At 43.0% G+C, this 22,903-nt stretch overlaps 1 protein-coding gene across 11 annotated transcripts in view; it reads left to right on the forward strand.

The window, feature by feature from the left end:
* The window catches only part of LOC108147419, an 87,277-nt gene that overhangs the window by 5,440 nt on the left and 58,934 nt on the right, over nucleotides 1-22,903 (forward strand). For 7 of the 11 annotated variants that reach the window (XM_017273871.2, XM_017273873.2, XM_017273860.2 and 4 more), the window contains 7 exons: nucleotides 63-218; nucleotides 289-593; nucleotides 1,087-1,433; nucleotides 1,501-1,955; nucleotides 3,533-3,701; nucleotides 3,760-4,008; nucleotides 4,067-4,196. In XM_017273871.2, coding sequence (XP_017129360.1) covers nucleotides 63-218; nucleotides 289-593; nucleotides 1,087-1,433; nucleotides 1,501-1,955; nucleotides 3,533-3,701; nucleotides 3,760-4,008; nucleotides 4,067-4,196 — 1,811 coding nt within the window. Of the gene's footprint in view, nucleotides 1-62; nucleotides 219-288; nucleotides 594-1,086; nucleotides 1,434-1,500; nucleotides 1,956-3,267; nucleotides 3,325-3,532; nucleotides 3,702-3,759; nucleotides 4,009-4,066; nucleotides 4,197-22,903 lie in introns of those variants that run through there. The other 4 variants (XM_017273869.2, XM_017273870.2, XM_017273859.2 and 1 more) reach the window with 2 other exon arrangements.

A 22,903-nucleotide genomic window follows, 5' to 3' on the forward strand; every position in this document is an offset into this window, starting at 1 on the left:
CTAGGCGACCAGATCCACCGCATCCCCACCCATCAACTCACTCACCGCCATCCTCATTGCAGGTTCATCCACCCTGCCGCGCAACGTTGGTTCGCACCGCATCACCGACGTCGACGGCCAGCAGCAGGTGGGCTCCGGCAAGGTGGTCAGTGCGGTGAGCAGCACCTCGCTCTATGACAACGTGGCCAGCGGCGGTCCCGGTTCCGGCCAGGGAGCAGGTGAGATTGTCCCCTACGCTCCTTTAAAAAAAAATCAATCTAATTTTTGGCTTTTCTCGAAAACCCCTAGATACTTTGCCACGTCAGATGAAGGGCGGCCAGCAGGACAGACAGGACGTGGCCAATGCCGGAGTGAACACCAACACTCCGGGCGTAATTGTTACGGGCGTGGGCAACGTGGGCTCCGACATGTGCGGCCAAAATCATGTGGGCTCACAGGTGGGCAACGATGACCCGGCCGCATGCCAAATGGACATGGATCTATCCAAGAGCGAGGGCACTCAGGCCGGCGGCGGACTGCACCAGAGCGTGGGCACCTGCACCTCCTCCTCCAAGGGCACCGGCACCCGCAACAAGGACTTTGGCGACGACATGGTTAGTTAACTGTCACATCCAAATCCTGCACACAGAAAAAGAGTGAAGAACGTAGCGAATATAGGGTCATGTCATTTCTGATTTTCATGAGGATAAACAAGATACCAAAAAACCACAATAGATGAAAATTGAAGCAAAAAATATTTTAATTCAGTGCATTAAAAAAAAAATTTTAAATTTAAAATAACTAAACACAACGCATGAAAATTATAACTAAAAATGTTTAATTGACATGGACTTTATACGTTTCAATTTACAAGAGTAGGCTTATTGAGAAACCATTAAGTTGTTAATTAATAATTAATTAATTAATTAATTAATAATAAGTAAATCGATTAGAGGCTAAAGCAGTATGTAAATGAATCAATTTTTATATTTGCAAAAACCCGCTTTTGAATCGCCTTTCTCTGTGTGCCCCAATAGAGCTCTCTTTTACCCACTTACCACTAACAACTTGCCACCTGGCACTCCCACTCCCACTTTTCGCCAACAGACACGCGACGCGCACTCGCACGACATGCACCAGCACAATGTAATCAACAACAACACCCGGCGGAAGACCAAGAGCACCGAGGACATGAACGTGGACACCAGCACCCTGAAGCGCAGCATGCTGAAGCCGATGCCCAGCACCGAGTCGCCGGTGACCTCGCCGGAGATGGGGCGTCGGCGCTACAACTACTACAACGCGAATGCGGCCCAGACATTGGGCCACCCGCCGCACATGCACCAGCATGGAATGGCCATGGGAATGGGCGGCGGGGGCGGAGGTCACCACATAATGAACAACAACACGATGGGCCGTGCCAGCAGTCAGTCGTCGCGTTTCTCCGGCTCGAGGTGGGTGCTTGTTCGCCGTATTTCCGCTGAATATATAAATTACCTATGCTATCAATATACCACGCAGATCCTCACATGAAATCGGACGTGGCTATCCGCCGCGTAATCTCTACTTGGAGCTGGAGCGGGAGAGGAGCTGCATCGAGGGTTCGCCGCCCTCGGACAACGTGATGTTCGACAACCAGTGCTATGCGACCACTCCGAGCTCCAGCAATGGCAACTCGGACCAGGATCAGTCCTACGGTCAGCAGCAGTCCTCGGGCCCGCATCCCCAGCATCCCCAACATCCGCAGCATCCACAGCATCCCCAGCAGCAGCAGGGACCGCCGCAGCGATCTTCGCGCCATCAGCACCACCATCAGCAGGCCCCCAATGTGACCCCCACTCCGGGCTCGCCCACTTCGCGGCTGCTGCTCGAGTACGAGATGCATCTGAGGAACACTCTGGCCAAGGGCATGGATGCCGAGTCCTACAGCCTGCACACTTTCGAGGCCCTGCTCTCGCAGAGCATGGAGAATCTGGGTGAGCCAATGCGACATTCTGGTCGAGCCTAGTCCATGTTTTTGTTACCTTCTGTCGGTTAGCTTTTTATCCAGGTGCCTCACTTTTGGTTTCGTTGTTGTGGTAGCTCTGAACGTTTGGTTTTCCCTTTCTTTTGCTTCGCTGCTTAATTGAATTTCTTTCTTAATTAGCTTTTGGGGTAGGCGAAACTCACTGGGAAACGTATCAACATCAACCTGTCAGCCAGTCAGCCAATCGAACCCATGTCAGCGGCCTAATCAAGTCGGTTGTTCTGTTTTTGCCTTGCTTTGGGGGCAGGTGGATTGCCTAGGAATGGCTTGATAATCTGATTAAATGGGCACGAGAATGCTTAGCGGAAGTGGAATGTTGAATGTTGTAATGGAGAAGGATTGGCCAGGGCTTGAAAAGGGCATAAAGTAATTTAAGCAAATAAGCTGAGAATAGTTGATTATGTAAGACAGATACGTTGTTCATTGTAATTTATTTTTGTTATACCTTTAGGATCGTAGGTGTGAAAATTAAAAAAAAAAACGTTTTTAGCTTACAGCTTTTTTTATGTCATGGTGACGAGAAAATCAAACATTAACTGTTGCAAATTATTCTTTAAGCTAGTTACCAACGACTTAAGCATTTGTCTATAAAGTTCATGGTACTAACATATTGCCAATTATAAAAAAAAAAATTTTATTAATTTTACAAGAAAACAAACATATTTCTTTTTATTTTTATTAACTAAAAGATAATAATATTTTTACTTAATCTTCAGTTGAATTTAAAAATGATTAACCGATTATTTAATGATTTAATTAAATTATTAAATGATATTTAAAACTGGATCAAAACTTCTTCCAATCAAAAATTTTTGTTACAAGTTTTTATTGACAGCAAGAATATACTTATATAAGTTTTCATCTTGGAGTTGTTTATAGCTATTACTTGTTAAAGAGAACTGAGTAATTTGAATACCTTAGTTTGAGGCATATTCTTGTAATATGTTAGCTTTAAAAATGTTTCGATGTGTGCGACTTTTCTAGCTTAATGTGGTTAGCTGCCAATTTCTTACTATAAACTATGACTTTTAAACTTGTTATTTTGTTTTCCCAAAATGTATGTACTTTGCCCATATTTATTACTCAATTTGTTTAATAAACTAACATAATTGCTATCCGTGTCACGCCATAAATTGATCATCCATTAATCTCCTCGCATTGCTCACCGACACATGAATGAACAAACCAACAAACCAACAACACCATCAACAACTACAACAATAACAACCACAACAATCCAACAATCCAACAACCATCATCAGAATTCGCTGAAAGCCTACCCGGATCGAACCAGCGCAGCCCATATCCACTTCGTAGGCGTAAGTAGTTCCATTCCGAATCCGCACGATCTCTTCCAGATTCAATGATCTAGCTTTATCTCCCACCCGAACTCGATTCGATGCCAATCGAAGCTTAAAGTCGATTGTTTTTGCCTGCCCTAGATTTTGGAATGCCTTCAACTAGGAATGCATTTTGCGTTCTTAAATATAGTCAAGCTAACTAGATTGTATGCTATTTTGCCCACAGCCAATGCCAAATCTTCCACTTTGCCATTGCCGCCGCATCGACCATTGTCTACTATTCGTGACAAGGAACGAGATCGCGATCGTGATGGTTACTACAGCGATCGCAATGAGTTGATCAGGGAAAGGGAACGAGAACGCGATCGTGGCTATCTATCAGATCACAATTCCAGGTGAGATATATCGAAAATGTGAGGAAACTCAGTGCTAATTATGTGACTTCCTCAATAGTTTCTCCAACTCGCGTTGCGCCTCTTGCATTGGCGAATCGGCTCGGGCCCAGTGGTTCCGTCACTCGGATGGTTGGCGTTCCGGCAGCTCCACAATTGGCTCTGGATCGGGTCATGGCATGATGACCCAGCAGGTTCCTGGTTCCGGGCACAAGCGTTCGCCCTGGGATTCCCTACCATCTTTAAGGCAGGACAGCAGCCTCAATGATTCGGGTTACAAGAGTGCTCGTGCCGATTCCCTAGAACAACGGTTAGTCGAGATATAATTTGTATCAACTGAAATAATTAAATTTGGTATTATTTTCAAGGGCCGAGTTCATACGACAGGATAGTTTGCGATCAGAGTATCTAAGCGATCGCGAGTCACGCTACGGAATTGTTCAACAGGCTTCCATTGAGAGCACCGATTCGAGGATGTGCTACCTAACTTCATCAGAGGTGAGCTTCCTTCCTTGAAGGCTATTTCTTAACTACATATATTATTTGTTGAGTGAATGTGTGTTTACGAAAGCAAATTTTGCATATCATATATGACTTTCTTTGGATTATAGATAAACCCTTTTAATGCTTAAATTGATTTTTTTTTGTTAAATAAGAAAAATTTAAAAGGCTTTTTTTGAGAGCTGTAAATTTTACTTGATGATATTAGAAAGTTAAAAAGGTTATTTTAAACTCTTGAAAAAAAGATCCATTTGCTTTCATTTATTTAAAATACAATTTTAATATTTTATCCCTTTTTAAGCACCAAAGTACAACTCAGAAAAGTTATATAAAATATGCAATGAAACTTCAAGTATACCTCCCATAACTATTTTATCTTCAAGAAGCAGCTTCCTTGACCTCACCCACATAAATATTACATTACTCACTTTAAGTGAGCGCCACCAAGAAGAAGCAAGAAAGTCCCCATTCTAAATATTGCATTACCCACTCCAAATGGACTGCCACGAAATGTAATTTCCCATTCGCAGAGAATGCAATTTCTTTAACCGAACGCTCAGCATTCGTCATAAGCCAACCGACATCCGACATCAATTGCTCAAATTCAAATTCTCGTTGGCTGCTGCCTCGTGCCTCGTGCCTCGTGCTCCCTGCTCCGCCCTGCGCCGCCCTTTGACCCCTCGACCCGCCCATTTGTGGGCTGTGCTATTTATAGAGAGGCAACTGGGTCAACAGTAGCAACAGAAGCTGAAGCTGTAACACTAACAGCACCGACTCCTCTACCTTTAAATGTTAAAGCCCGGCAGAGTTGAAGCCGCTGTTGGTCGAGTATGTTTCCTTGATGACGGACATATATATATATATATATATATATATATGTGATGGTATAGGTACACATAAATATATGCCTTTTATATGTATTTGCTTATTCAAAGCCGAAAAACGGCTAGGCAAATGAGAAGGGAAAGTCAACTGCAGCATAAATGATATTTTTAGTTGCAGCCCCAAAGCTGACCCAGTTTACGTTGATTAAAAACAAACTGCCATCCCCACACACACACAGACACCCAGTTGAACACACTCGAACACCTAGAGAGCGGGACAGGCGCAGGACTCCCAAGCCAGCATCCCAACAGGATGTAAGGCCCCGAATTACTTTCTCTTTCCCCTGCTTTCTTCCTTTTTTTTTTGGCATTTAGCTCCCCGGGATGATAGATGGCTCTGTTATGATGATGAAGCTCTTTCTCCACTAACGCCTCCTTCGGTTACGCCTCCTTGGTGTGGGCGTGGCCGCTGCACATGCATATTAATTGGCCACTCAAGGAATTTGTCTAGTTAGTGCCAAATTTATATGTCGCCTTGACACTAATGAGCCCAGCAACTCTACTTGCATCTTCCATTGTTACACTGACACATAAATGGGGGAACCGGATTTTTGTGCTCTTGATGGCTAGCCAACCAAACACCCACCAACCACCCCCAAAAGTCTTTTCCAGCTTTTCTGCAGCGGCGCATGCGCTTTGGTCGCCCCTCTCTCAATCTCTCTATCTCTTGAGTTTTCCAGGCTTTTCCTTTTCCAGCTGCGAAAGCTTCTCTTTCGCCGCTGCTGCTACTGCTACTGCTGCTGCTGCTGCTGCTGCTGCGATTTCCCAGTGCCGTTCGCGCTCCGCTCCGCTTGCCGCTGTCATTGCTGCTCTGCTGTTTTGCTGTTCTAGCGCTGCGCTAACTTTTGCTCTGTCGTTTTATAATCAACCGAAATTCGGCGGAGCACATGTGTGTGTGTGTGTGTTCGTTGTGCGTTGTGCGTACGTGTATGTGTTTGCCTGCGCGTGCCAGATTTGCAACTTACGAAAATATTGCAATAAATAAAGTTTCCGGGAGCCACAAAGGCAGCCGCCAGAACTTGCTGCCGAACTGAGAGTTTTCCCGTGCACCGTTTGTCACACACAGCCTGCCGCCTGCCGCCTGCCACAATGGAAAATTGTGTATAAAAAATTGTTTTAAAATTCAGCCATCGAGCGGCAGTAACTGCAATTTTCTCTCATACTTTACATGTATGTGTGTGTGTGTGTGTGTAAGTGAGCGGCGCTCGAAAGTATGCAACGTGTGGAAAAATTCGCTTTATTGCAATTTTGTAGAACGTGAAAGATAGACAGCAAACAGCAACCAGCAGCAGCATCATCATCATCATCACCATCCAGCCACAGCCAGCAGTTCTCTACACGACAATAATAATAATAACAATAAAAGGAGCTACAAGCACGTTAAGCAAGTAAATGTCAATAAAAAAAGAAAAGCGCCCCAATAATGTCAGACAGTGAGTGAGTGAGTGTTTTATGTGCTTTTGTGTGTCAAGCTGCGATTAAACGCTTGGTTAATCCCTCCCAAAGACCCGCTCAAGTTGCTCAGTTTGCCCAAAACCAAAACCATTCACATGGTAATAAAAGTAAAACTGACGCAAACACACAAGCACAAACAAACAGTCACTCACGCACACAGTGCGAATGCGTAATGTTGTTAAAGTGTGGGGGGCGCCATCGTGGCGTATGCGTATGCGTGATGTGAGCACAAATCTCGGCCTAATGCAGCTCAGGCCAGCTTTCAATTAGTCGCGGGCACAATCGACAAACTGCAAAAGTAAGCCCCAAGAAGGGCTCCATTGCAAAATAGAGCAAAAACTTGGCCAAATGCGATTAAGCAGAACCCACGTTTCCTTCTGTCACGTGTTCGTGTAGAACGAGTGTGTGCGTAGATGTTGTGTTTTGATAAGCAGCCAGCCAAGTTGTGCCATTGCAAATGTGTTTGTGGCCGCCGGCGATGTTTGTGCGGTCTTTCTATGGCTGCCCGAAAAGTGGCAACCATTGATAAATAAGTATATATAGTAGTGATAATGGTAATGACGAAGCCATTAGCTAAATTGTATGGAAATGGAGAGGATGTCGAGAGTTGAAAGGGTCCACTATACCCCAATTGATTCGCAGGCTAAGCCCTGGCCATTAGTGGTTGTGCCTTGAAGGCTGAGACCCTTTTGATTTCCGTCCCAGGCAGAGACCACTGTATCTGCGCGCTTAGCAAACACAGCCAAAAGTGCTGGGCAATTTTTGACTAATGTAAATCGCCTGCTGCCAGTCTTAACATGCCGCTGAAAGCTTCGTGAAAGCTTTTCTGTTAAGTGAGTGGGCAAATGCGAATGCAGGGCGGGGCGGGTGGTTGTCCTTTGAGGGCGATTTAAAAGCTTTCCGCTGTCCACAGGATGTGGCAATGTGCAAAGCGGTGAGAGACGGTGAGAGGCACTGAGGGGCAGAGTAGGGAAATACGAAACCGGGCCGCTGTTAAGCTCCTTATGAGCCCCTGTAATGGGAGAGTCCTGTCCGATGGTGTGGGCAAGTGCTCTTGCCTGTTTGATGAATTTTCAAGCGAGACTACCCTTTTAATTGTGAAATTTCGATACAATTTCTGGCTAGCCCCACTTTATCAATTGCATGGAACTCATTAGCAGCTGAACCATTGAGCCGTTTGGATAGATGGCTTTTGATGACATATTTTTCGCAGCGCAGAAATAGTTTTGGACTCCACAAAAAATTTCTGCTGATAATATAATTTGACTAAACTGTCAGCTCATTGTGTGCATTCAACATTTTTTCTCGCCAACAGCAGCAGAAAGTTTTTATGACACTTTGGCAGGTCAAAACTTTTTTTCATCTTTTTTCCTTTATATTTTTTTTCTGAAATTGAATGATAAAGTTTTCCATCCCGAAGCCCACGTATTGATTACAACTTTTGCATTTGGCATTCAGCTCGATTGACTTAATGAGCTTGCATAATTTAAAGTACCAACTTAAATATTTACAATATTGACAAACGCTTTATTTGCATTTGCCCACCCTGAAGTAAAAAAAAAGGACGATTCCCGGGGCAGTTCGCGGCCATCGAAATGATCAATCAAATTGATTAATTACCCCCCATGAAGCGACAACACAAACAACACCAAATTGAACACATTTTAAATGCGTGGCAAGACATTAATTTATGCGACTTTGTGGTTTTTCTGACTGACACCAAAACGGAGCTGCCCCAAAAGCAAAAAAAAAAAATAGAAATGAATGGAAGATTCCGGGGAGGATGACATTCATTAGGCTAAGAACAGCTATCGAGAAAGGACTTGGAGGCGATTTTGGGAAAAGAAAAACTGTGTAAACACATAAGCCACTTTGGACCAGTTTAGGATTTGGACCCCATCCTATTTGTGGGATGGCTATGCTCATTAGCTTTATGTCCTTATCGGGGGAATTCCCTTTTTTAATTTTGTTTAATTTTCATTTTCGCACCTTTTTATATCCGAGTCGCTGCCTCCATTTCCACCCGCTGATATCATTAGGGCAAATTGATGAGCGCTCTGCCAAACAGCTGAGGCCACGCAAAAAACAAAAGCTGAAAACTTTTTATGCACCCCACCGCCCGCAGGTGTGTGTGTGTTGGGGGAGGGAGTGGGGGAGTCCCCGTGCAACGCTAAATCATTTGGCACAGAGCATTTCAAGCAAATTGACGCAGAGCAGGCAGCAGTGAAAAAGCAAGGGAAAAAGCAACGGAAAAGCTGCTCGGAAAAAAAGGGCCCAGTCAAGAGCGAGATGTTCAGACGTGGAAATTACAATTTGGCTAGAGACGTAGGTCCTTCTCTTTCCCCTCCCCTCGCACGCTTGACATTCCATTGACATTTCAATAAGTGAAGAAACTAATTTTTGTATTACAAGCTGCTCGGGGAAAAAGTTTCTCATCTTCAAACTATTGCCAAGGCAGCCGGAGGAAGGCTAAGAAAAACTGCAATATTAATTTGCAGCGAGTGCATTAAGGCGCGCGGGGAAGTGGGCGGGCCCGGGCGATAGTGGCAAGGAGAGAGGTAAAAGAGGTGAGGGGAAAATCTTCTGCTGCTGTCAGCGAAAGTTGGACGTGGACAGTTGGCCAAACTATTTGACACAAAAATAACAGTTTTCTTATTTGCCGCTGACCAACGAACTGAGTTTTTTCCCATTTATTTTTCCAGTTTTTTTTTTTAGTTTTTGCCACGTATTTCTGGCTCAAAGTTTGGAACTAAGTTCCATCCTCTTCTACTTTTTTCTTCCTCGCCACCGGTTAGTTAGACAGCAGCTTTGATACTCAGGCCATCGGCAAAAGAGACCTGTCAGCAGAAGTTTGCACCACTCACGCATGCAGTGGGGCACATATGGGATACCATTTATGCCTGGACATATAGGGTTGGGAGTAAAATGGAACTGAACCATTGTCTTATTATTGAGGGGGATTTTGAAAATGACTCAGATATAACCAAATCAATGTAGAGTAAGAAAGCCGTGAAGATTTCTGGGTTACCACGGAAATAAACCAATATATTGTTGCTTTAAAGATTATTAAATTTTGCAAAACTGCAAAGATATATAAATTTCGGCTTGTGAAGTTTGCTTTCATTCTTGTTTTGCATAAAGAAATGAAATTAAGAAAAACTAAAAATATTAGCTAAGTAAATATATAATTTCACCACTTTTTATGTCACATGGCGTATTATTATTGTTTTTAATTTGGCATCCTAGCACTACAAGTTAAATCTTATTATTTAATGTGCTAGTCACGATATTTTATAATATAATTGGACAAGAAAGGAAAACAAAGTTAAGGTAATGTTACAAATATTTTTAAGGGACTTAACAATCTATTGATAGGGGAACTGAAATTAGTTAAAAATATATGTTTCAGTTTTCTTATATACGTTTTATAATTTAAGTATTAATATTGTTAGGATTTTTAGAGTTGTATAAGCAGTTTCGAACTCATTTTTAAAGTTACCTCTATTTACACATTAAACTACATAAAATCGATTTACAATAAATTTAAATTCTGAAACTTAAATGTTACAACTTTATTTAAGACTAAAAGGACCATTCTAAAACGACCGAGTAGAGATTACTATTAATTATATTCAAAAACTGGTTACTTCGTAAAACATTTTTAAAACAAAGTTAATTATTAGAGCGTTAAGCATTTATTTAGTTCACTTAAGGTGTTTTTTTTGTCCTTCAACTGCCTTCTCCACAATGGCATTGGGTGTCCCTAGCTGCCCGCTATATGCCATATCTGTCATGAAGTGTGGATATAAACTGCAGCCAGCTTGTGTTCAATTCCGTTTCATTTTTCTGCACCCGATGCTGCTGCTGCCATATTCTTTGCCAAATGACATTATGAAATGCTAAAAGCCTTGAGCCAAAAGTTGTCCAAGTACGAAAACCGATGGTGTGGGTTCGGCTTAGTGCAGAATGTGTCCGAGTTCAAAAAGAGTGGGAGATGAGCCAGTGGGCGACTGCCTGGAATTCATTTTTATTTCCCGATAATTCTTTTGGCTGCTGGCCGCACGTGTGTGTGTGTGTGGTTGTGTGTGTGTGTGTAACACATGGCCAAGTGCCGAGGGAGTGGCCTCTTTTATTTCCCTTTTGCGGTGGCCAAAACCAGCTCAGAGCAACCCGCTGCTGGCTTATGAAATTTAAGCGCATTTGCCGGGCAACCCAAATAATAAATGGATCGGCTAAAGTTGGTAGCGAGTGGGGCTCATTAATTGGCTCGGGATACGAATACCTGGTTGTCCTTGGCTACTTTGGCATAATTTAGGGTCTTTCAACGACTCCATGAGATGCACTCGACGCTTGGGCGCCCTCTGAAAGGGATTTAAAAACACTTACACAACTTTTCACTCATAGTCCTCGCCTTAAGTACGCCCGAGAAGTTTCAAGCCGGGCGAATGAAAGAAAAAAATACCCGAGTGCAGAAAAGAGAAAACTTTGCACATGCTTCATCAAGGAGTTGGAGTACTCGTACACCCCCCGCTTCCTCGGCTTGGCCATTTGCAAATTTCACAGAAATATACGCCATATCACAAGAGATGACTTAAATGAAAGCAAATGACGAAGAAATGAAACCGAGGCGATTTTTATTTCAGCACTTTAATCGAGAAAATACACATGAAAGTATAAAGTAAAAACTGGGAGCGAAATGAAAACCACGTAAGATGATATCATACAGAGAAGTTAAAAAGAAACATCAATGAACAATTGAGTGCGGGGGCGGGGGCTGGGTATGGTTGCCAGGAAGAGCTCCTGAAATTGGGCTGAAGGAAATAGCACTTTTACACACACACACACACACACACACACGCACGCTCTCAAGTGCAAATCAAGTTAACCGAATAAAAAGCCGCTTCCTGGCTGCCATTTGGCTTGTTTCGGCAGGCTCCTTCCTCCATTCGCCTCTTGATTTCTTCCTTCCTGCTGGAGAACAGGTCCTGAAATGGCAAACGATGTCGTTCCGTTTCGTTTTCGTTTCGTTTGCCGTTGCCGTTGCCTTTGCCGCTGCCTTTCCTTTTGCCTCCATGTCAAAAGATTATGCTCGCGCAGTCATAAAAAATAATAAAATGTGCAAAAAAAAAAAAAAAAACGCACAACTACAGTGGAGGGAGGGGGAAGGGTAGGGGGTGATGCCGGGGTAAACTTGCCAAGGTTCACATGAGCGCACACATGAACCGAACCTCCCCGCACATACGCATTTCTTTGTGTGTAACATGTAAATGTCGTTTCGGCATTCGCGCATTTTAAGCTGCCATCCCACAACTGCTCACCGCCTCACAACTCACCCACCTGAGCAGCTCGAAAAAAAGGGGTTTACTTTGGGCAAGGGCGGCAGGGGTGGCAGGGGGGGGTGGTGAACGAACACGACCTTCTTCACCTCGACAGCTTCGGCAGCAGCAGTTTCTCAGGCCTCATTTTGGCACCTCGACAGTTTTGCTCCTTTTTGGCTGGCTTGCCCCCGTAATTGGCATGTGTTCAGCATTTTGTACATTTTTCGCACAGTTCGCACAAATGCCACGCCTCCTTGCCTCCTTGCCTCCTTCCCGCTCAGATTACCTGGCCGGCAATGAGGCTAAAAGATATGAATATAATTAAATGTTACAACTACATATTTGCATCCCTTATAAAGCGATGTTTCTTCTCTCACTCGGCTTCCGAGGACAAAATGTCTTTGAGGTGTGTATATTTTATTTGTGCCGGGGGAGGGGAGAATCACAGGAATAAAGACATCAACTAAATTGCCCGGGACCCATGGAGAGCTAAAAGGAGAGCCGAGCAACTTGAGTTCCATTTAGCCTGACGCTTATTGTTGCTGGTCAACAATTAAGGACAATGACAGCGGCAGATTAGGTCCTTAAGTTGAGAAATTAAGTTGAAATTGAAATGCCCAAGATTGAGTTGCCCCCAAAAAGTTATTAATGGGAAAAGCGCGCGAAAAGCGAGAGATTCGAGGAGCCAACTAAAGAAAACTCAAATAAAAACTAAGGAAAATGTTAAATGACTGCCTTCATTGCTTGCTGATTGTATAAAAGCAAGAGGAGAAAATATCAAAAAATATGAGGACAAAAGACAAGAAGTTTTATTATCTCAAATGATGAACTAAATTTAAATTTCAAATGGTTCTAAGTGTATAAAAGCTGTAGAGCTTTGTTTAAAAATATGTAATTTATTTATAAGAGATTTTTAGACAAATTTTAGAATCTTAGGCTTAAAATTAATTAATTTAATTCTCAATTGAATATATCCTGAAATGTAAGCTAGCTTTTTTATTGGGTATTTTAATTTACATTTAAATTTATTTATATTTAAAGCCACGTACCTAAATTCAAACAACTAGCACTACCAACAAATTTCAATATAATTTGCCTACTTTCTAGGGACATTATTACTTTTTTCATTTTGGTCACTCCGTAAACAAGCTCTGAAAAATCCAATTTGCATAACTTTTGGCCAACATCAAATGCCAATTTACCTGGAAGCTAGCACTAGCTAACGATATGTGTGCGTGTGTGTGTTGTTTAAACTTTTTCTGTGTTTATTTGTGTGTGACATTCCAACTAAAATATTGATATCCATATCTATAAGCAAACAGTAACAATTCTCAATTTCTCCTTTTGATTTTGCCATTGCAGGTAAGCCAATATTCTCCATCTTTGCCTTGTTGGGCAGGGGTAAGTAAACGATACGATAGATATATATTTTATAGAGCGAAACTGGTACAAAAGAAAATTGCATAAATTTTATGAGCCAACATGAAAATGTTGCTAATTTATAGTTGGCAATCTCAGCAGGCAGTGGAAAAACCAAGCGACACCTCAATGGGAGCCAATAACAAAGTTATATAAATGTGCCAGGGCTCTGTTCGCGTGTGTGTGTGTGTGAGTGTATATCTGTGTCCTGCCTGTGTGTTTGTGAGAGAGGCGGATATCCGCATGCAAGCCATAACTCAATAAACCATTGTCCACAGCCAAAGAGGAAGACGCAAAAAGAATATAAAACAAAGGCAAAACTAAAACCAAAGCTGGCTAAAATGGGCGTAGAGAGTCGAGGGGGTTCTGTGGGCTGGCAGTCAAAGATACAATCCAAATGCAGTAACTAGCAGTCAGTCAGGGGGGCATTTTAAGTGGGGAAGGTCGGGGGGTAGGTCGAACTGCCACTGGGCGGCGGGAGATTAGAAATGTAAACAAAGCCAAGGAGAGTCGCCGACGATTCTCCACTTCTCCACTGCTCCAGTTGAGAAGGGTGCCCCGGCTCCCTCTCCGAAAAGGGGGGACAACTCCAAGGAGGCCAGTCTGCGGGGTGGCAAAAGAAATAAACATTAACTGTAATTTAGTGGGGCATTGTGCTTAAGCGTCCAGTCTCGGATTCAGATTCAGATTCCCATTCGGTTTCGCATTCGGTTTGCTGGTCCTTCTGGCCCTCTCGCTCTGCCACTCGCCAGCTGTCTCGCTCTGAAATTATGGCCCCATTGTGCACTGGCCAGCAGCAGTCACGCCTCTGCCTAACCCCCATCCCCTCTCCCAATCACCCCACCCTGTTCACACCGCCGCCTCTGCCCAGTTTAGTTTCAAGTTGCACGAGGCGATTTCGTGCCGGTCAAAACGCGGCAGGGAATCAGCCATGGGTGGGCAAAAAGGGGTAGATGGTGGGCAAAGAAGGGGGCGAATCCTGGCCAGAAGGCCTGTCAGTGGAGCAATTGTTATTTGCCTGCAGAGAGGCCGAGTCAGCGGGCTGGGGGAAAGTAACAGCTTCCAGCTACAGCTTCAGTTTCATAGACAAGTTCTCGGTTTTCGCATTGCCAACAATTAGGTGGCAGCAGCTGGATAGCCCCAAGCCCAACACTCAAAGAAAAAAGTCATAGAACAAAGGCTGATTTAATAACCATACCCGGCCAATAAAACCCTCAATTTCGCAGAGTGTAAAATGCTTTTGTAGCCTTGGCCAGCAAAGAAGTGGAAAACTAACAGAGTCCAGGCATAGTTCAAATACGGAATACGCCCCAATAATAACAACAACAATGACAACGCAATGGCAAACTCAACAATAATCGACAACAATAAAAAATGGTAGGGGAAATGGAAATAAAAATGGAAATGGAGCCGGGATGCCAAGTTGCCCAGTTGAGCCCTCGAAGAATTTATCGAAATGAAATTGCGACCTTTTTATGAATATTGCATACGAAATGAAGAGCAGCTATTCTGCGCCTAGTCAAAGAGCATTAAAAAGGCTAATCAAAAAAAAAAAAAAAAAGCAGAAAACCAGGCTGTGTAAAAAGAAACTTTTAACCAAATTGTTGCCAGTCATATTTTGTGATTTCTGCTTTGGCACCATCATTCAGGCAATTTCTAGGCAATTAGCTGGGTTTAGGCACTGCGATGTGCCTGCCTAAAGGCTGGAAAATTCACCCGGCGCGAAGAGCGCGACTGGAAACCGCCTTTGGCCATAACATGGCTTTATTTGGCTTATAAATTGGTAGCAGCCCCGGCTGCTGAACTCATGAACTTTGCTCATAATTCAACACCTCTAGCAGACCGAGCCAAACAAAATTAATAAAAATAAGGGGCGTGGGCGGGAGAAAAAAAAAAAAAGGAAAACAGCGGGAGGAAAACAAAAGTAGTACGAAAACGAGAAAACCTTTTTCAAATTAAACTTTTGCCAGCCCTCGCTCGGGTTTTCCCTTTCGCTCTCTCTTTCTCTTTTTCTCTTGTGACCACTTGATGATGCCGCCCTCCGGTTCAGCCGGAAAATACAAAGTCGGCGGCACTGATAGCCAACAGCTCCCACGCTTTTCCGACCTACCGCCCCCACACCACCCCCATCAGTCCGACGGACATAGCTTTATTGCAGCTAAACAATTTTCATAGGCTATCAGCGCGGTGTTGGCAACTTTTCCTCGAGTGCAGCAACAAATTAAATTTGCGCTGGTAATTGGATTTGAAAACACTTCGCCCGTCGTCCAGACTTCACAATCTCTGTGTGTTGGCTGTATTTAATGCCGCCAACAGCCGCAAGGAAGCTTTTTGCGTCAGGAGGCTGGGGAGCTGGCTGGATTTTGGGCAGAGCTTTGGCCTAGAAACAGACAGTCCGAGTTTGAAAAAAAAAAAAAATACAAAAAAATCCAACACCAGCACACAAAAAAAAAAAAAAATCAAGACTTGGGCGGCGCATCAAGTAAACAAAATGAACTGACATAAAACCAAATTGAAGCGGCAATGTCAACAGTTTGATAATTATGAGAGGTGTGGGAAATGGGAAAATATCCAGGAGCGATTTGTTTTATGGACTAGGTGACGGAAATTAAGCAACAAACGCCAGAACCTAAGGCCGGAAATTATAAAAATGTTTCAAATGCAGATTTCCGGCGGTAACTGAGTTCGATTGGCAGACCAAGTCGCTTTGGGTTTAATGGAAATATTGTATATATTTTCTTTTTGTGTTTGGTTATCATTTTCCAAATCATTTGAGCTGCCTCCGAAAACAATTTCAATATTTTTTTGCCAGCCGACTTCAATTACATTTACAAGCGCTCGGTTGCGAAATTCAATGCCAAATTAAATGGCAAAAGCCATTAAATAATCTCACCTACGGCAAGGGAAAGCCAGCGTGGGTAACCAGAGAAAGAAAATTCATTTTTCAAATCCCAATCACAGTTATTAAATCTTTGCTATATGGTTACGGTTATTGTTGTGATTTGATTTTATGGTAATAGATGAAATGCGAGAGACAGACACAGGATGGCTAAAAGCGGGGACGGAGACGGGGACGAGGATGAGGATGAGGACGAAAACGAGCTTTTCAGCATGTGCTCTTTGGAAACTAAGAGAAGGACCTTCGTTCGCTCTGTTATTGTAGTTTGATGCTATCGTTGTGCTGCTGTTGTTGTGCCTGCCATTTGCGCGCGCTCTGAAACACAAGAATAAATGGGCAGGTGGGGGGAGGGGGGACGTCGGTTGGTTCGCCAGAAACGGATAAACGAAAGAAAAACGGCCTAAAATGCTTTACTGACGTCATCAAAGTGACTTTTCTTATCTGGCAGCGTATTTGCTGGCGAAATGGAACAAGCAGGATGCTGTGGTCCAAATTTAAATGTCGCTGGCAGAACGGCAATCCTTCAGTCCTGTCACTGACGTCGCATAAAAGGAAAATAATTATATTTAAAGGCAATTTGGGTGGCAGTGCCGCAGCCGCACCGCAGCCTCATCTGCATTTGCATCTGCGTCCACATCCACATCCTCATCGCCTCGAAGCCTCGGATTCCGTTTCAGCGCTTCAGCATCAGCTGCAGTGTCCTTGACCGAGTTATGTAGATTTGCAAGGCTTTACACTGCGTGTATTCGTGTGTGTTTGTGTGCTTCTTTTGCACCGCATCCATATATATATATATATATATATATTCATATATTTATATATTTGAATTTATATGTATACACAAGTATTTGTATAATATTTAGCAGTCAGCGCTCGCTCACATCTCATTATTAACATATTTCGAGCTATTTTCTTATGGCTGCTGTGGGACTGGGACTGGGCTAACGCTGCGTATGCGTTATATTTTACGATTCCTTCGTGTCTTTGTTTGTGTCAGTGTTTGTGTGTGTGTTTGCGCGACTGTTTGAGTGTGTTTGTGTGTGGGCGTGGCCCGCCATGTGACTTATTTGAGCGTGTTTAAGCATTTGTGCTGTTGTGATTGCCTATGTAGTACAAATGGTGGGGAGAAAACCCCCCTGGTTTGCTTTAACTGTTGTGTGTGGCTGCCTGGCGACATTTCAGTTTTGAGGTGTTGACTTTATGGGGCCATTTGAGGCGCAGATTTAACGCCTGTCTGGATTTATGACTCAAGCAACACAGTTTCGTCCCGCACAAAAATGGGCTGGCACAACTAGATCGCTTTATTGCACCCACAAACCACATAATTAAGTATTATCGTATAATCAACATAATTAAGTTTAGCCCGGTGATAATCAAATATTTAGACCCATTCAATCAAATGCAAAATGCACACACAAACACCGGATGTTGAGATGGCAACAAAGCTGTTACAAATTAATCCAAAAACTTGCCTCTGCCTTTCTCTGTGGCCATTCCATTATCCCACCCAACAATGGACCAACAAAATGTCTCCTCCAGCGCCGCGACGAGCTAAGTTGTAGCAAAATAAATTATGCTTACGATTTGTAAAAAGCTTTAATACGCCCCAGAGCCAAATCCTGAGTGCACACAGCAGGAGCAGCCAGCTGGAGCGGCATCAGGAGCTATGGCACTTGGAAAAATAATCTAGAACTAGCTGGCTAGGATCTTGGTTTTGTAGATGAAGACTTTGAAACTTGATTAACTCAAGACTTTCATTACCCTTCAAACTATTTTCATCCAACAAGAGCACCCACCACATTTGAATTTTGATTAAAGGCGGCTGTAAAGCTTATAAGGTCATTACCGCAAGTACCCCGTTTTCGCTCTCTGTAGAGCAGCTGCTGTGGCTTGACTTGCGTTTCCTTGGCTCCAAAGACAACAATGAATAAATTTAATTTTAGCTGCGGCCGACCTACCGCACATAACTCCAAGTTGTTGCCGTTGTCGTTGTCGTTGTTGCTGTTGCTGTTGCTGTCGTTGTTCATGTTGACTAAACACCTTTGAGTTGGTGCCTCGCCCTCTGGCAGCTGTCACACGGGTTGTATACGTTATATTTCCCTAAACTCGCTCTCTCTTGGTCGCACTCTAGCGCCCTCTCTCTCGCACTGAGTGCATTATAACTGCATTTTGGTTTTGATGACGTCGTCACCGACGTCTGATTTGTAAATTATGCTGGGTTCACAGGGATTTCGTTGGCATCTCCCTTAGCCTTTCGATCCTTCTCTTAAAATCTGGCGAAGAGAGCAAGCTTTGGTTGTAGCTTTTCACCTTGTCCAACCATGTGACTCGTGAGAGAGCCAAACAGAGAGAGAGAGAGAGCCAAAGAGAGTGAGAGCCAGAGGATGCTGGTCGGTGAGCTTTGCTGATTTTCCCTGATTACGTAAATAAAGGCGAAGCCAGCGAAGCCGAGCCACACAACCACCAACGGAATGTGTGCGGCCAAAACTGTTATAAACAATTTCACTGGAACAGCCGAGCGGCCAATCGGCAGACGAAGGACCTGCAGCCGAAGCTTTTCCGACCCGAGACCCGACGTCGCTTGTGTGTGCGTGTGTCTCTACACGAAATGGGGCGAGCAGAGCCGCTGCCGCGCTGCTGGAAGCTCCCAAAAAGAGAGCGAGCCCGCCGCTCCGGCCAGCGCACAGCATGTCCACATCCACATCCTTTGTGGTGAAAAGTCAGTCAGAACGGGAACGTCGTCGCGAGCTGTGCTTGTTAGCGCTCTCTGGCAGCTGAGTGTAACGCCATTTTGTAACGCGAACGCAATAGTCAGACTTCAGACTGTGTCGGCCACTAGTTTTCCACAAGTCCTCTCGTCCTTCGTGTAACGCAAAAATAAATCATAAATTCGAGTCTGTGTGCCGCCAAGTGAAATCAAGTCGAGTCGTCTCGCATCGAAACGAATCGAATCGAATAAAATCAAATCAAAACGGGGCAATCGAAAAAGTCGAGGAAAGCTGGAAAAATCTGAGAAAAGTGCGTCAGCAGCAGCAATAGCAGCAGTAGCAGCAGCCTCATCGCATCATCGTCGAAAGTAGAGGCAGTGAAACTGAATCTGAAGCTCAAGCTGAAGCTGAAGCTATAGTCCTGATGCTGATGCCTCAGCGGGAGGCGGGCGGCATAAAAGAAATCAAATTACAAAACAGCAACACACACACACTCACCAAATCAAGAACACATAGATACACCAACACTCATGTCGACAGAAGGACTAACACACGCAGCGCTGAAATTGACGCAGACCATAGACCATATAATTTAGCACACAAGTTAAACGCAAAAAAAAAAAAGGAAAAGCAAAAGCAAATAATACAACAAAAATACAAGCAAATAACGAAAGAAAATGGAGAGTGCTGAGCTTTATTTGTGTGTGTGTGCCTTAGCGGGGAAAAATCAAACGAACATTTCGATTGTCAGGCGAGGCATTAAAGTCAAATTAACAAGTTGCAAGACCTGGCGCACCAAATGAAAATCCCGCCCAACAACAATAACAGAAAAAAGTGTTGAAAAATGCCTGAGCAGCTGTGAAGGATTCGCGGTGGCTCGCGGGGTGGGGCGTATGGGGGCCACAAGGGTACTGGCAAATACCAACGCACTTAACACATATTTACCAACACAGCGGCAGCACCCAAACACTCACACACACACACACACACACAAACAGGCATTTGGGGGCACAACAAAATCAACGCAAAAAGGAGAAACTCGCTGGAAAAAAATATTTAAAAAAAAAACGTGGAAAAACTTGAAACGCGCCAGAGATTCGAGCCGTGTCGAGATTCCATGTTATATTGCGGACTTGTTTTGCATCTCTCTCGCCTTTGTCCCTATATACATTGCCCAGATATTTTTAGCACGCGGGCGAAAATTTAAATCGCCATCGAACGGAAAAAGAATAACATAAATGCCAAGGCAAAAAAAAACAACAAAAACAAAAATATGAAAAAGTAAAAGAAAAAGTTTTTCACAACCAGCGAGATTCCTTGTGTATGTGTGTGGTGTGCTTTGTTTTTTGCGTGCTGTTTTGGCCCACAAAAGTCGGGCTAATAAAATATCAACAAGATGCGAACAAAAAACAACAATAATAATAGTCAGTGCGATGGCGTTTTGTTGGTATTGGTGTTGGTGGCATATTGAAAAGGCTGCGCCTTCTGTTGCAAGAATAACAGAGCAAAAGAAGAAGCAGCAGTAGCAGTAGCAACGTCATACATGTGCAAGGATATTATCAACGTCATGCCTGTCGAAGTTCACACAAACACACACACACTTAGACGGCCTCTGATAAAAAGAGAGTGGAAGAGAGAAGGGGATAGCCAAAAAGAGAGAGATAGAGTGATGCAGCATTTGGTGTGGCACATTTTGTTGCTGTTTGTCCTTACCAACCATTAAACGTATTTATATTTATGGATACAGGTCCTTCGTCCGTGGGTGGCAGTGTGTTAAACGCATTAAAGCCCCAGTTGATGTGGATAAATCTATTAAAAATAATTTCAACTAAAAGTAAATAACTCTCACTGAGATAGGACCAAAAGCCTGTGGCTGGCCGTGCATTAAGGGGAAATCTAATTTATCTGAGCCACATCCTGCCATAAAGTCTATTTTCCCATTCTTCATAAGCCCCGAAATAGCAAGAGTAACTTTTTAAAGAGTTAAAGCAGCTTTACTACCTGAGTTTGGCCATTATCTATTACTATCTCACTGATCCCATCTTTACTTATTCAAAGCCCATCAGATTCCCTTGCGTGCTAGGGAAATTTTTGAGTTGGGACAACGGTCCTGGGCAATTTGGAAAAGTTTTTGGCCAAGAAACAACAATCGAAACGATATAAAAATGTCATTTAACACGCTAGGGGGAGAACTAAGCCAAAAGTTTTCCTCCATTTGGGGTAGAAAGAAATTAACTTTATTGGCCGAATCAAGCGAAAATCGCTAAACAAATGCGCCCAAGCACCTTTTCAAGTGGTGGCTTAAGCCACGATGGTCTCTCCCCACACCTCCATCCTGATTTTCTCATTTCCCAAGTTGCCAACTAGTTGAGCCTTGCCACACACTCACACACACTCACACACACTCACACACACACACACACGCGGTGTGCAATCTCAGGCACGCACACACAGTTGGCAACTAAACACATGGCAAATGTGGCAAACTTGAAACTTATCGACGGCTCTAATCTAAACGGGACAAGCTGGCCAAAAACTTTTGCCTCCGCCCGCCTAAGACACTAATTCGCAACTCGCAACTCTCTCTATTTCTCTCTTTCTCTTCTCCAGCGAATTGTTCATGAGGCTCAGAAAAGTAGGCTATAAAAACTATCAACACAACTCAAGTTTGTGGCAAGTTGTTGTGTGTATGGGATTTCTTCTTAGGTGCTGCAGCTCACAACATAAAAATAGGAAAAGTTTTGTTGTTCTATTCGGCTGTGTATTTTTAAGTTTTACCCCCTTTTCGGCTCCTTCTGCCCCTGCCACTGCCACTGCCATTGGATCATATAATCCTTTCACTTAACAAGCAAACTTTTGGCAGCAGCCGAAACGAAACGAAACGAAAAAACTTTGGCAAACTCCTTTGCATAAACACAAACATGACCGTAGCGGAGCAGCAGTTCCCGAGTCATATCTCCGTGTAGATGTAGACATGAAATTTATGCATTTGCTGCCAGCCCGAAAAGTATTTATGTATGCGCTTATAAATATATGCCCCCTCTCACACAGAGTGTCTGTGCAGATAGCCAACAAATTTATGCTAGCAATATAACAAACAAAATATTTGCGCACGAGTTGCAAAAACTTTTCGCAGAGCAACTTTAAAATAACACCGAAGAAAGCTCATGGCACTGAGGGCTCAGAACATGACCTGAAGTAAAAAAGTGCTTCCTACAACATGCAACATTGTTTTTTTTAGCCTTATATATGCTAATTAAAGCGCCTACGCCTAGACATGTGGGTGAATTTGTCAGGGATTATTTTCGCATACAGTACGTTTCATAAAGTATGCTGCGGATTTCTAAAAAAAAGAGCTCTTATATGTCTGCTTTAGTAATCTTTTTAAATATACAACATTGGACAAATGGAAAGCAAATTAAATACAAAGTGTTAAGAAGGCTTAAAAAGTATTTTTAAATTCAGTAAGCCCCTTTGTGATTTAATATTTTTCCAAAGCACTTGTGCATTGCCTTTACAACGAAATTTATTTCAATTGACGAATTTCCTTTCGGTTCTAAATTTATTTAACAGTTTGCTGGTTAAATGAAGGGTCGGAAAAACTTCGCAGCTATATCCTCAAAAAGTAATCAGCTAAGCTAATTAATAACCAGATCAAAATGCATTTATTTATTAAATTATCTGGATTATATTTCATTAATGAAATTAAACAGATTAGTTTTGCTTTCGCTAAAATTTGTAATTTATACAATTTTACAAAATACTCAAAATTAAAACGTACTACAATTATTTTCTACTTTATTACTGCGAAATTTAAAGACTTTTCCTATTGTTGACTATAAATTAAAACCGCAACACTTAAAGCCAAATACAAATTAAATTCGGTCACTGGAAATAATAAAGCTTAACAAGCTGCAAATGTTTTGGGGGGAAAGCCATGCAAACTGCTTTGTGATTTATAGGGCAAAACAAATATAATTAAATAAATCCTCGAATAAATATGTACACAAACACAACACAA

Source organism: Drosophila elegans, unplaced genomic scaffold (assembly GCF_018152505.1).
Source record: "Drosophila elegans isolate 14027-0461.03 unplaced genomic scaffold, ASM1815250v1 contig_208, whole genome shotgun sequence".
Lineage (NCBI taxonomy): Eukaryota > Metazoa > Arthropoda > Insecta > Diptera > Drosophilidae > Drosophila > Drosophila elegans.